The sequence below is a fragment of the Octodon degus genome, unplaced genomic scaffold (assembly GCF_000260255.1).
Source record: "Octodon degus isolate 3935 unplaced genomic scaffold, OctDeg1.0 scaffold00067, whole genome shotgun sequence".
NCBI classification, from domain to species: domain Eukaryota; kingdom Metazoa; phylum Chordata; class Mammalia; order Rodentia; family Octodontidae; genus Octodon; species Octodon degus.
Window position 1 is genome coordinate 2,205,250 of NW_004524643.1, and position 12,076 is coordinate 2,217,325.

General features: G+C 39.8%; 1 protein-coding gene and 1 non-coding gene across 2 annotated transcripts in view; both read left to right on the top strand.

Moving 5' to 3' along the window:
* The window catches only part of Ipo7 (importin 7), an 80,126-nt gene that overhangs the window by 57,420 nt on the left and 10,630 nt on the right, over nucleotides 1–12,076 (top strand). The window contains exons 13-21 of the mRNA XM_023719322.1: nucleotides 189–278; nucleotides 649–814; nucleotides 1,473–1,633; nucleotides 4,166–4,294; nucleotides 5,927–5,993; nucleotides 6,090–6,215; nucleotides 7,264–7,361; nucleotides 11,140–11,235; nucleotides 11,805–12,025. Coding sequence (XP_023575090.1) covers nucleotides 189–278; nucleotides 649–814; nucleotides 1,473–1,633; nucleotides 4,166–4,294; nucleotides 5,927–5,993; nucleotides 6,090–6,215; nucleotides 7,264–7,361; nucleotides 11,140–11,235; nucleotides 11,805–12,025 — 1,154 coding nt within the window. The remainder of the gene's footprint in view (nucleotides 1–188; nucleotides 279–648; nucleotides 815–1,472; nucleotides 1,634–4,165; nucleotides 4,295–5,926; nucleotides 5,994–6,089; nucleotides 6,216–7,263; nucleotides 7,362–11,139; nucleotides 11,236–11,804; nucleotides 12,026–12,076) is intronic.
* On the top strand, nucleotides 396–579 carry LOC111817722. Its single transcript, XR_002821857.1, has one exon. It is a non-coding gene; the product is annotated as a small nucleolar RNA SNORA23 (small nucleolar RNA).

Below are 12,076 nucleotides of genomic sequence, written 5' to 3' on the forward strand. Positions count from 1 at the left end.
CACCACATGCCAGCCAGCCCCGCCCCCTGGTGGGCTGAGCTGGCCACACACACACAATAAATAAATGTAATAAATAAAAATAAATAATTTTTTAAAAAATCAGAATAAATATGTGCTGTGTCATCATTGGTCATGTGGAAATTCAAATGATTGTACTTGGAACTATATCCAGTTGCTTCTTTTCACAGAAAAAGATCTATAAAGATCAGATGGAATATATGTTGCAGAATCATGTGTTTCCTCTCTTCAGCAGTGAACTAGGCTACATGAGAGCAAGGGTATGTTTTAAAGCTGTATTTTATACATTTTACATAACAAATTACTGAATTTTTCATTTAAGACTTCTGTTTTTTTTAAAAAAAAGACTTCTGTTAAATGTAAATCTTGAAATGGCTGCTGTAATGTGTGCATAGTTTCTGTCTGTGTCTGGTAGCAGTGTCTGTCTGTGTTTTGCATTCAGATCTTGCTATCCACACAAGCATCATGCGGCCAGAGAATAACTTGGGATCATAGTACTGGTCTAGTGTTGTCCTTTTGGACCTGTTTACCACTGGCCAGCCTCCAAATTCCCAGACACAGGATTCTAGGAAGAGATTAGCTTGGTGATTTTATTGTAAGATATCTAAAGTCACTGTGTTCTTTTAAAAGGCTTGCTGGGTACTTCACTATTTTTGTGAAGTGAAGTTCAAAAGCGATCAGAATCTACAAACAGCATTAGAGCTGACAAGAAGATGTCTGATAGATGATAGAGAAATGCCTGTGAAAGTGGAAGCTGCCATTGCACTCCAGGTGTTGATCAGCAATCAAGAAAAAGGTAAAGAATTTTTATGTAAATAATGTCTTGGGCCGGCAAGATAGCTCAACAGACTAAGCACCTGCTTATTAGGCAAGCTCAGGGACTGGGGTTTAATTCCCCAGTACCCCACACCATGCCACCCTGCCCTTGGTTTGCTGAGTCTGAGACTAAGTCCAGTCGTGGTGGCGCACGCTTGTAATCCCAGCACTGGGAGGCTGAAAACCAGGAGGATCACTACAAGTCTGACCTGTGTGGTCAGAAAATTAACATACTGTTTATTTGAAAGTACTTCTTGGTGTGTGATACTGACATTGAATTTATAGCCTTCATAGTTAAAGCACTCTACCACTGACATTGTAAGCTACTGTGTACTTTTATCTTTTTTGAGACAGGATCTCACTATGCAGCACAGGCTGGCCTTGAGCTCACTTGTAGCCTGGTCTCAAATTTGCAGCAGTCCTGCCTCAGTGCTGGGATTACAGGCATGCACCACCAAAGCTGGCCATTCATTCACTCATTCATTTAGGTAATGGGAATCAAACTCAGGACCTTGCACTATCCAGGGGAGGTCCTTCAGTGCAGTTAAAAATAATTTTTTTTTTTTTTTTTTTTAGTGCACGTTATATAAATTTTTTAAAAAGATTAGGGTGCCAAAATGTATGTCTTTTTCTTGCAGCTAAAGAATACATCACACCATTTATCAGACCTGTAATGCAGGCTCTTCTTCATATTATACGAGAAACAGAAAATGATGATCTTACCAATGTAATTCAGAAAATGATTTGTGAATATAGTGAAGAGGTTACTCCTATTGCAGTAGAAATGACACAACATTTGGTATGTGGTTTCAACCTATGGTTTTTTGCAGGTATTTTATTTTATTGTGGAATGGGGCAGTGAGCTAGGGTCTCACTATGTAGTTGAGGCTTGCCTTGAACTCACTTTGTAGCCCAGGATGGTCTCAAATTCCCTCCAATCCTCTCTCAGCTTCCTAATGTATTACTGTGCCTGGCGGGTATTTCAATTATTTCTTCAGTATGTTGCAGGTAATGAGTCACAAGTGGCCTAACTTCTGTGTAAAGCAGATATTTTAGAGTTTATTACAAGGTACAGCGTTAAAACCCCTTGACAGATATTCACCTCATTTAATTGTGATACCTACCATCCTATGTGAGTATTATTGGCACATTAGTTTACAAGAAGAAAATATGAGATTAAAAATTTGTCTAAGCTAGATGTACTAGACCTGGGATTTGTACTTGGATTCCTCCCCCCACCCCCCTGTGCTGGGGATCAAACTCAGAACCTTTTGATTGCCAAGCAGGCACTTATGCTTCTGAGCTGTATCCCCAGCCCAGTTCTTAGGTCTTTAGAATGTATATTCGTAACTTCCTCAAGCTGTAGCATCAGTGTAGATCCATAGAATACTCAAAATAATAGATTCAGGTTTTTGGTTTATTGGGTGGTTTTGTTTAGTTACTTTCAGTCATATTTTATCAGTACATTTCAGACATAGAAATATAATGACCACAGTCATCGTAGAGAACCTACACCCATACATGCAACCTGTCTCCTTCCTCCCATTCTCCTTCCCTCCCCTCAACGCTTCTGGTGCTCCTCATCCACAAAAGTCCTGTTTCCATGTTCTTCCTCCCCTCATTTTTTTCCTTTCTCCTTCAACCCTTCCCTGTCCCCCCTCCCTATCCCAACATTTTCCTCCCATTTCACAATACTTATACGTTTTGGTCCTTATTTACACTTTCAATTTCTTATATTAGAAAACAATAGCGTATGTGTGTCTGATTTATTTCACTTGAAAATATGGTCTTACCCATTTACTTAGAAATGTGTCAGGCTCATCCTTCTGTATGACAGAATAGTACTCCACTGTATGAAAAAACATTTTTGGAATCCATTTACCAGTTGATGGGCATATTGGGGTAGTTTATAAGATTTGGCTATTATCAGCTATGCCACTGTAAACACATTTATGCATATATTGCTATGGTATGATGCTTTTAATTCTTTCAGGGAGATAACCAGGAAAGGGTTGAATGGAACCTCTAGGTTTGTTTTGTTTTCTTATGTTGAGACAGGGTCTCACTATGTAGCCCAGGCTGGCCTCAACTCATGGCAGCCCTTTTGCCTCAGCCTCCTGAATGATCGGAGTATAAGTATACACCATGATGCCTTGTTATGTTGTTGTTCTGAAAACAATACTCATGCAGTTTAGGCTAATTTGAACTCAGTATAGAAGCCAGGATGGCCTCAAATTCAGTGATCCTCAGTCCTCAGCCTCTGGAGTGCTGTATTATAGGTAGACAACATCATGCCCAGCTCATGATTTAGTTTTATAGAATAAATCAACAGTCTTCTTGGTGATGAAATATGCTTGTATCTGGGCATTTTCAAATGCCATATATATACATATATGGCATGTATGTATGTGTGTATTCCCTGTTGATTGTGATTTATAAGTGATGGGGTCCAATTATGTTACCCAGGCTAGTTCTGAAATGATGAGCTCAAGTGGTTCCTGTGTAAACTGCAGATTAGCTGGAACAACCAGATGTTCACCACTGTACCCTAGTTTTAGCCACTGATATTAATGAAAGTATTCACAATAGTTTCTTTTTGTTTTTTGAGACATAGCTTTGCTATGTTGTGCAGGCTGGCCTTGCATGCTTGTTAGCTCACGTTGGCCTCTTAACTTGCAATCCTCTTGCCTCAGCTTCCTCTTGAGTGCTGAGATTTTTGACATGTGTCACCATGCCTGCTTTACTCACAGTATTAAATACGTTCTGTGCCTTGATTCATTTAATCCTCACAGTATCTTGTGAAATTGAAATTCTCAAAATGACCTGTCAGGAGAAAGATCAAGCCGGGCGTGTTGGTACATGCCTGTAATCCTAGTACTTGGAGGTTAGGCAGGAGGATTGCAGTGAGTTTTAGGCCAGCCTGGGCTACAAAATGAGTTCAAAGCCTACCTGAACTACCTAGCAATACCCTACCTGAAAAAAAAGAAAAGAAAAGGAGAGATAAAAAACAAAAGTCAAGTACTGGTTTATTTATAGTCACCCAGTGAATGGCAGAGAAAGACCATTTGATTAGAAAGTCCAAGATACTCATTATTAATTTGGAGATACTGGTGTGCTATGCACATTTTTAAAGTATTGCTGGGCATGGTAGTGTAGATTTGAAATCCCAGTACTCAGGGCTGAGGTGGGAATATCCCTGGGAGTTCAAGGCCAGCCTGGAGTACATAGATCCTGTCTTACAAAACCCAACAAAAATAAAGTCAGTCAGTCTTGGGCCAAAACATGTTACAATGCTTTGGTGACAAATCCCTTTGCTTTCTCTTGACTGTAGGCAATGACATTTAACCAAGTAATCCAGACAGGGCCAGATGAAGAAGGAAGTGACGACAAAGCAGTTACGGCCATGGGAATTCTTAATACAATTGACACACTTCTTAGTGTAGTGGAAGATCATAAAGAGGTAAAAAAAAAAAAAAGATTCAGTGTTACACAGGTTTTATCGTCATTTTTACATTGACTTTTATAGGGCTTTGATTTGATAACTGTGTGATCATCTCATACTGATTGTATTATTTTCATTTTTGTGTTGCTTTGTTATAAATTCATAGTTTTAGTGTGCTAGGAGATGGAATGGGATGCAGCTGTATGTTTTGCCTTCTCTTTATTGTGGGGCTCAGATTTTGGTTTTCTAATAATTTGTTTAAAAAACAATAATTTTTCAAAGCCAGAAGTCTAGTGGTGGTCCTTAGGAAAGCATATTATTGGGCCGGGGAGATAGCTCAGTTGAATAAGCACTTCCCTGGCAAGCGCAAGGACCTGAGTTCAATCCCCAGTTCCACAAAAAAAAAAAAAAAAAAATATTATTGCTAGTTTCATTGTAAAAAAATATTCACAACACTTGGCAAAATAGGTGTGCCACTTTTAAGTTACACTTACATGTCTTATTTACTAGGATTGACTACATCCAAATCATTTTGCAACTATCACCATTGTCTTCTTAGGTTTTGGGTTTTTTTTTTCTGTCCTATCTTTTAGAAAAAGAAAATTATCACAAATTTTAAGTTTTTGATTTTTTTTTAATTTAATTTTATTTTTTTGTACTAGGAATTGATCTCATGACCTCCTGCTTACCAGCCCCATAAATTGATTTTAAAGCATATAGAAAAGAAGAACAGAGAAAACTATAACTATTATAATATCACCTAAATTTCCCTTCTTCCTTCCCTTCCTCCCTTCCATTTATCCATCTGTCCATCTATCCTGTAATGGAGATTGAACCCAGGGCCTTCACGCTGAGCTTCATCCTTAGCAAAATTTCTATGTTGAGTCAGTTGTCTTACTAGGTTGCTAAATTGCTCAGGGTAGGTTTGAATTTTATCCATCAGTCTCCCAGAATGCTAGTATTACATATGTCACTGTTACTGGCTTCATTTTTCTTTATTTTCGTTAGATTTCATCTCCAGTAGAAAAACAACTAAAGATCATTGCTTGTGTGTATGTGGTGCTTGGGGCTGAACATGGGTCTCCATGCATGCTATGCAAGTGCACCTCTACCCCCACCCACACCCCAATAAGCAGATAGATGTAATGGAACCCTTCAGAGGACTACTTCCTAACTACTTTCTTCCGCTGGAAGTAGCCACTGTAATGAGCTCATAATGGTAGTTTATATATTTTCTATCCATAAGTCGTAGGGGGGTTTTTTGGCATATGTTTGGAGATCTGCAAGTTTGGTGATCTTTGCAATTTTTCAGTAAAATATTTTTTAATTCTGTATAATTGGAAATAAGCAGAAGCTGTGAAAATGATTAAAATAAAATATTTTAAACAGTTGGAAAATGGACTATATGCTATGTATTTGAAATAGATGTTTACCTCTATATTTGATTGGTAGGTAAAAATCTTACTCATATTTTCATCCTTAATATCTGTTGGCCTTTACAACAGATTTGGACTACAGTGAAGGAATTTACATTTTCCATTTATCTTGATATATTTGAGGCCTGAGTTCACATGCTGTGGCGTACTCTGTAATGTTTGAGTTGTATTGTACATATTTTAGTAATTAACTCAATTTTTTTTTTTTTTTTAGATAACTCAGCAGCTCGAGGGAATCTGCTTACAGGTCATTGGCACTGTTTTACAACAGCATGTCTTAGGTATTACTTAGGTATTACTTCTGATTGTGCTATGAATTGAGTGATTTCACCTGAGTAAGCATTTTCCTAATGATTCTGTCTGTGCTCTCTTTGAAGAATTCTATGAAGAGATCTTCTCATTGGCACATAGCTTGACATGTCAGCAAGTGTCTCCGCAAATGTGGCAGCTGCTTCCTCTTGTATTTGAGGTGTTTCAGCAGGATGGCTTTGATTACTTTACAGGTCCGTCAGATCAGCCTGGAAAGTACCCACAATGCCCCTTCCAGTTTTAAATCATTGTATCTTAACCTTGAACATACACTTTGTAATGCTCATAGGTGATAATATGATTGATTTCATATATATATATATATATATCTGGATTCAGTTAACACATAATTCTGTGAATAAGTGTGTATAATCTTTGCTAATAAATTCAGAGGAATTTGCTTTAATAGGGTTATATGCCTACATTAAAAATGAATACATTAGGGGCCGGGGAGATGGCTTAGTAGGATAAGCGCTTGACTGGCAAACGCAAGGATCTGAGTTCAATCCCCAGTTCTGCAAATAAATAAATAAGTAAAATAAAATAAAAATAAAAATGAATACATCTTAAGGGGCTGGAGAGATGGCTCAGTGAAATAAGCACTTCCCTGGCAAGTGCAAGGGCCTGAGTTCAATCCTTGGTTCTGCCAAGAAAAAAAGAATATATCTTAAAAGTGAATGACAGGGGCCGGGGAGATGGCTCAGTAGGATAAGCGCTTGACTGGCAAATGCAAGGATCTGAGTTCAATCCCCGGTTCTGCCAAAAAAAAAAAGTGAATGACTGTCGGGCATGGTAGCGCATGCTTGTTATCCCAGCTCTTGGGAAGCTGAGGCAGGTGGATCAGTGCTAGTTCAAGACCAGCCTGGGCTACAAAGTGACCTCAAGGCCAGCCTGAACTGCATAATGACACCCTGTCTCAGAAAAAAGAATGACACAAAATGACCTTAAAAAATTTGCCTTTGGGGGCTGGTGAGATGGCTCAGTGGTCTAAAGCACCTACTTAGAACAAACTAAGCTAAGCAAAGCACAGGGACCACGGTTCAATCCCCCAGCACCACATGCCAGCCCGCCCCGCCCCCTGGTGGGCTGAGCTGGCCACACACACAAAATAAATGAATAAATAAATAATAAAAAAATAAAATAAAATGGCATTTTAAAAAGAAATTTGCCTTTGTCTAAGAAAATGTGTCAGAAAATGAAGCATTTATATTAATGAAGACATTAACTTTTTTATTCATGTAGATATGATGCCTCTTCTGCATAATTATGTAACAGTGGATACAGACACACTTTTATCTGATACCAAGTATCTTGAAATGATATACAGTATGTGCAAAAAGGTAGGTCATTTTTAGATAATAGATTTTACTAAGTTTCTCCTATAAAATTATAAAGATACCTGAGATTTACATGGGCCTGACAAAATTAAGACCTTTAAAAGTTACAAAAAACAACCAAAAAAGTCTTCAGTTTCTAGGTGTCACAGTAATGCATATCTTCTATCTACCTTCTTGTGTTTACTTGGAGTTGTAAATGTTTTGGTTTTTAGTGCCTAGAGTTTATTCTAGTTCTCTGGAACCAAAAGAAAAAATTGAAACTTGAGAGGATAAGGAATGGATAGAGATATGAAGGAAATGCCTGGTTGCAATTTTAGGGAATCTATACAGTAATAATTTAGAAAAACAAAAGATTCTAAGATCTACATGTAGGTTTTGAAAAAAATAATCAGAAGTACTCTGCCGTTTAATGAGAACTCCAAAGACAAAAATGTAGGGTGTATACTCTTGTGTTTTGTGTTTTTTTGCTTTTTTTTTTTTTTTTTGAGACAGGGTCTCATTATGTAATCAAAGCTGGTCTTGAGTTCACATTGTACCCCAGGCCAGCTTTAAAGCTATAGAGATCCTCCTGCCTCAGGCTCCCAGGTATTGGTACTATAGGCATGCGCCATTGTGTCCAGGCAAAAATAATACTATTCATAGTCAGGTGTTGTAGTGCATACCTGTAATCCCAGCTCTCTCGAGGCTGAGGTAGGAGCATCACCCTGAATTCATGCCTGGACTACATAGTGAAACCCTGTCTCAAAAACAATAAAGGGCCGGCGAGATAGCTCAGAGGACAAAGTGCCTCCTTTGGCAAGCACAGGGTCCAGGGTTTGATCCCCAGTCCCACATGCCTGACTGGTCCTGCCTCCAGGGTTCTCAGCCAGGGACAGAGTGTGGGCATGGTGGCATACTCCTATAATCCCGGCACCGGGGAGGCTGAAAACAGGAAGATCCTATGAGGTTAGGGATAGATTTCCCACCCTTTTTTGTTTGTTTTCTAAGACAGAATCTCACTGTGTACACCAATCAGGCTGACCCTAACTTGGCAGTGTTCCTGCCTCAGCCTCCAGGGAGCTGGGATTTACAGGAATAGGCTACCATACCTGGCTAATTTTCCCCTATTACTCAGTAGGGAAGCAAGTATTTGAATTACAGTCTGTTAGTATAATTGGCAGTACAATTTCTAACAGTGTTGAGAGGCAAAAGGCCATGAAAATTGGTTTTGCTGCCAAGTTTGGTGGATATACCTTTTGTCTCAGCTGCTGGGAGGCTGAGCAGGAAGATGGCTTGATCCCAGAAGTTTACTGTCAGCCTGGACAATATTGTGGTACTCTGTCTCATATGTATTTATTTATTTTTGTATTTATTTATTTATTTATTTTGTATTTTAGGGAAGGGTCTACAGGGTGTTCAGGGTCTCACTACTAGATCCGACTTGCAGTGATCCACCTTTTTACAGCCTCCCAGGAGCTGGGATTACAGGCAGGCGCCACCACGCCCATGCCATCTCGGGCCCTGGGGGTGGGTCCAGGGCCAGCACAGCAGGCCCAGTGATCAAACCTCTGGCTCCTTCGCCTGCTTGCAGGTACTTTAATAAGCTGCGCTATTTGCAGTCAAATGCTCTACCACTGAGCTGTACCCCCCTGCTGAGCTATTTGGCCGGCCCTCCTATTTTTTTAAAAAAGGTTTTGATCTATAAGTTCTCACGTATATTTGTCACTTGCTAGTATCTTTTCTTTGACATTGGTCATAATCTTATTTACTGCCAGTAAACAAGCCTACTGATACGTCCATTTACTTTGCTATTTCAGAACATTTATTTTTAGTTTACTATTGCTGTGTAGAATGTCAAGCTAGTGTTGGGTTTTTTTAATGTATTTGGTACAGGGTCTCACTACACAGCTCAGACTTGCAGTGATCCTCCTATTTTTAGCCTCCCCAGCACAGGGATTATAGGCATGCACTACCTGCCACGTCTCTGGTTGGCTCGGTGCGCTCAAAGGTGGGGCTAGTGCAGCATGTGGTGTTGGGGATCAAACCTGGTCTCTGCTCTTGCCTAAGCAGGCGTTTAGTTCACAGTGCTGTCTCACTGGCCCTTTTATTTCTTGTCTAGGGCTTATAGACTAACATTTGCAATCAGCTGGCTGTTGTTTTTTCCTCCCATTCCCTCCACTCTAACTCCTTTTTATTTTTTAAGATTTATTACAGTTAACAACATGTTGCAGGCAAGCCAAATAGCTCAATGGATTAAAGCACCTGCAAGCAGGCACAGGGGCTAGGGGTTTGATCCCCACCCCTGGGGCGCACTGAGATAGCGATTGAGACTGGGCGTGGTGGCGCAGGCCTGTAATCCCAGCACTTGGGAGGCAGAGACAGAAGGAACACCATGAATTTGAGGCCTGAGCTACATAGTGAAATGCTGTCTCAAAAAAAACAAAAATTAATTGATTAATTTCAGATTTACATAAAATTTGTTAGTGTGAAGAATCAGTCTTCAGGGGCTGGTGAGATGGCTCAGTGGTCTAAAGCACCTACTTAGAACAAGCTTAGCAAAGCACAGGGACCACGGTTCAATCCCCCAGCACCACATGCCAGCCAGCCCCGCCCCCTGGTGGGCTTAGCTTGCCCCCCACACACACACATAAATAAATAAAATTTAAAAAAAAAAGAATCAGTCTTCAGGGCTGGGGAGATGGCTCAGTAGTATAAGGACTTCTCTGGCAAGCACAAGGGCCTGAGTTCAATCCCCGGTTCCACAAAAAAATAAAATAAAATAAAAATTGTGACTTTCATTGACGAAGAATGACTAATATCCTTTTAATTATATTCCTTAAAAATGAAAATCCTGGGCTGGTGAGATGGCTCAGTGGTCTAAAGCACCTAATTAGAACAAGCTTAGCAAAGCACAGGGACCATGGTTCAATCCCCCAGCACCACATGCCAGCCAGCCCCGCCCCCTGGTGGGCTGAGCTGGCCACACACACACACACACACACATAAATAAATGAAAATCCTGGGCCAGGCAAATAGCTCAGCAGATTAAAGTGCCTGCAAACAGGCGTTGGGGCCAGGGGTGTAATCCCCAGGCCTGCCGTGGTGGCAGGCGCCTGCTCAGGACCCTGTGCTTGCTAGGCAAGCACTTATTCCACTGAGCTATCTCCCCAGCCCTTCATTTGTTATATTTTATGAGACTGTGCTTTATGGGGATATAAAAGTTTTTGTAGGAACAACAGTATTCTAGGATTTTTTTTTTATATATATATATAGCTATGGGCCAGATAACACCGAGAAAGGTTAAGTGTTTTGGCTTCACCTTTGTATGGCAAGTTAGGGGTTGTCAACCTACTACAGTTCACAATAGCACTTTAAGATTAGGTGGCTTAAAAAAAAAAAAGCCCTCCTGGGAGATGGCTCAGTGGAATAAGCGCTTCCCTGGCAAGTGCAAGGGCCTGAGTTCAATCCCCGGTTCCGCCAAAAAAAAAAGGATTGGGTGGCTTTGATCACATAGACCAGAACTCCCAAGGATAGACTATAGGAAAAAGGCAAGTTCCAGATACTGAAATGTACTTCAGTCAAATTTATTCATTGAACATTGTTAGAATACTTTTTTAAGTTAGTGAAAGTGAACCTATGGCATACGTGCCTCAGCCAGCTGTTCATTATCATTGAAAGCTCCATAAGGTTTACCATCACTGCCCTAAGTAATACGCAGAGACTGTATAAAAGGAAGAGAAATTATTTCTCTGATACAGTGTTTTCATGAAGGCTTGTTGCAGTTTATGTTTTGTGTTGATAGGTTCTTACAGGAGTTGCAGGGGAAGATGCAGAGTGTCATGCTGCAAAATTGTTAGAGGTCATCATTCTACAATGCAAAGGGCGTGGCATCGACCAGGTCAGTAAAGCTAACTTAGGGGCAGGATGAGCAGGGTGTTAAACCCAGGGCCTGATGCATGCTAAGCACTGTCTACTAGTAGGTTTCTTTTTTTTTTACTACTAGGTTTCATTCTCAGCCCAAGGCTAATTTAAATTCCTGGTTGAGGCTTCCAAGAAAGACTTCCTTTGTTCTCGTATATTGTGCATAATGTTGATTATAATACCTGAATAATAAACATTTTTAAACTTTTAAAATCTATATATAATAATGATCATATAGTATATGAAAACATGTTTGGTTAGTCTTATGTACGTTTTGTTAGCATGCAAGGTATGCATTGGCTTAAGGATTTTTGCTAGGTTTGTAATTGCATTTCTGTAGACAGTTTTAATATAAATGTTGGAAAACGGGGCTGGGAAGATGGCTCAGTAGAAAGGGCCTGAGTTCAATCCCCGGCCCCACAAAAATAAATAAATAAATAAATAAATAAATAAATAAATAAATAAATGTGTGTGTGTGTGTATGTATGTGTGTGTAGTTTGAATTCTATTGGTTACAGCCTTGGATTATCCTTCATCTTTTTACAGTGCATTCCCTTGTTCGTGGAAGCAGCTTTAGAGAGACTGACAAGAGAGGTTAAGACAAGTGAACTCCGAACAATGTGCCTGCAGGTTGCAATTGCAGCTTTGTATTATAATCCCCACCTGCTCCTCAACACCTTAGAAAATCTTCGTTTCCCTAATAATGTGGAGCCAGTTACAAATCATTTTATTACACAGTGGCTTAATGACGTTGACTGTTTCTTGGGGTAAGTGATGTAGATTACATCTTTGAGAAGAACTATTTATTTAAAAAAAAA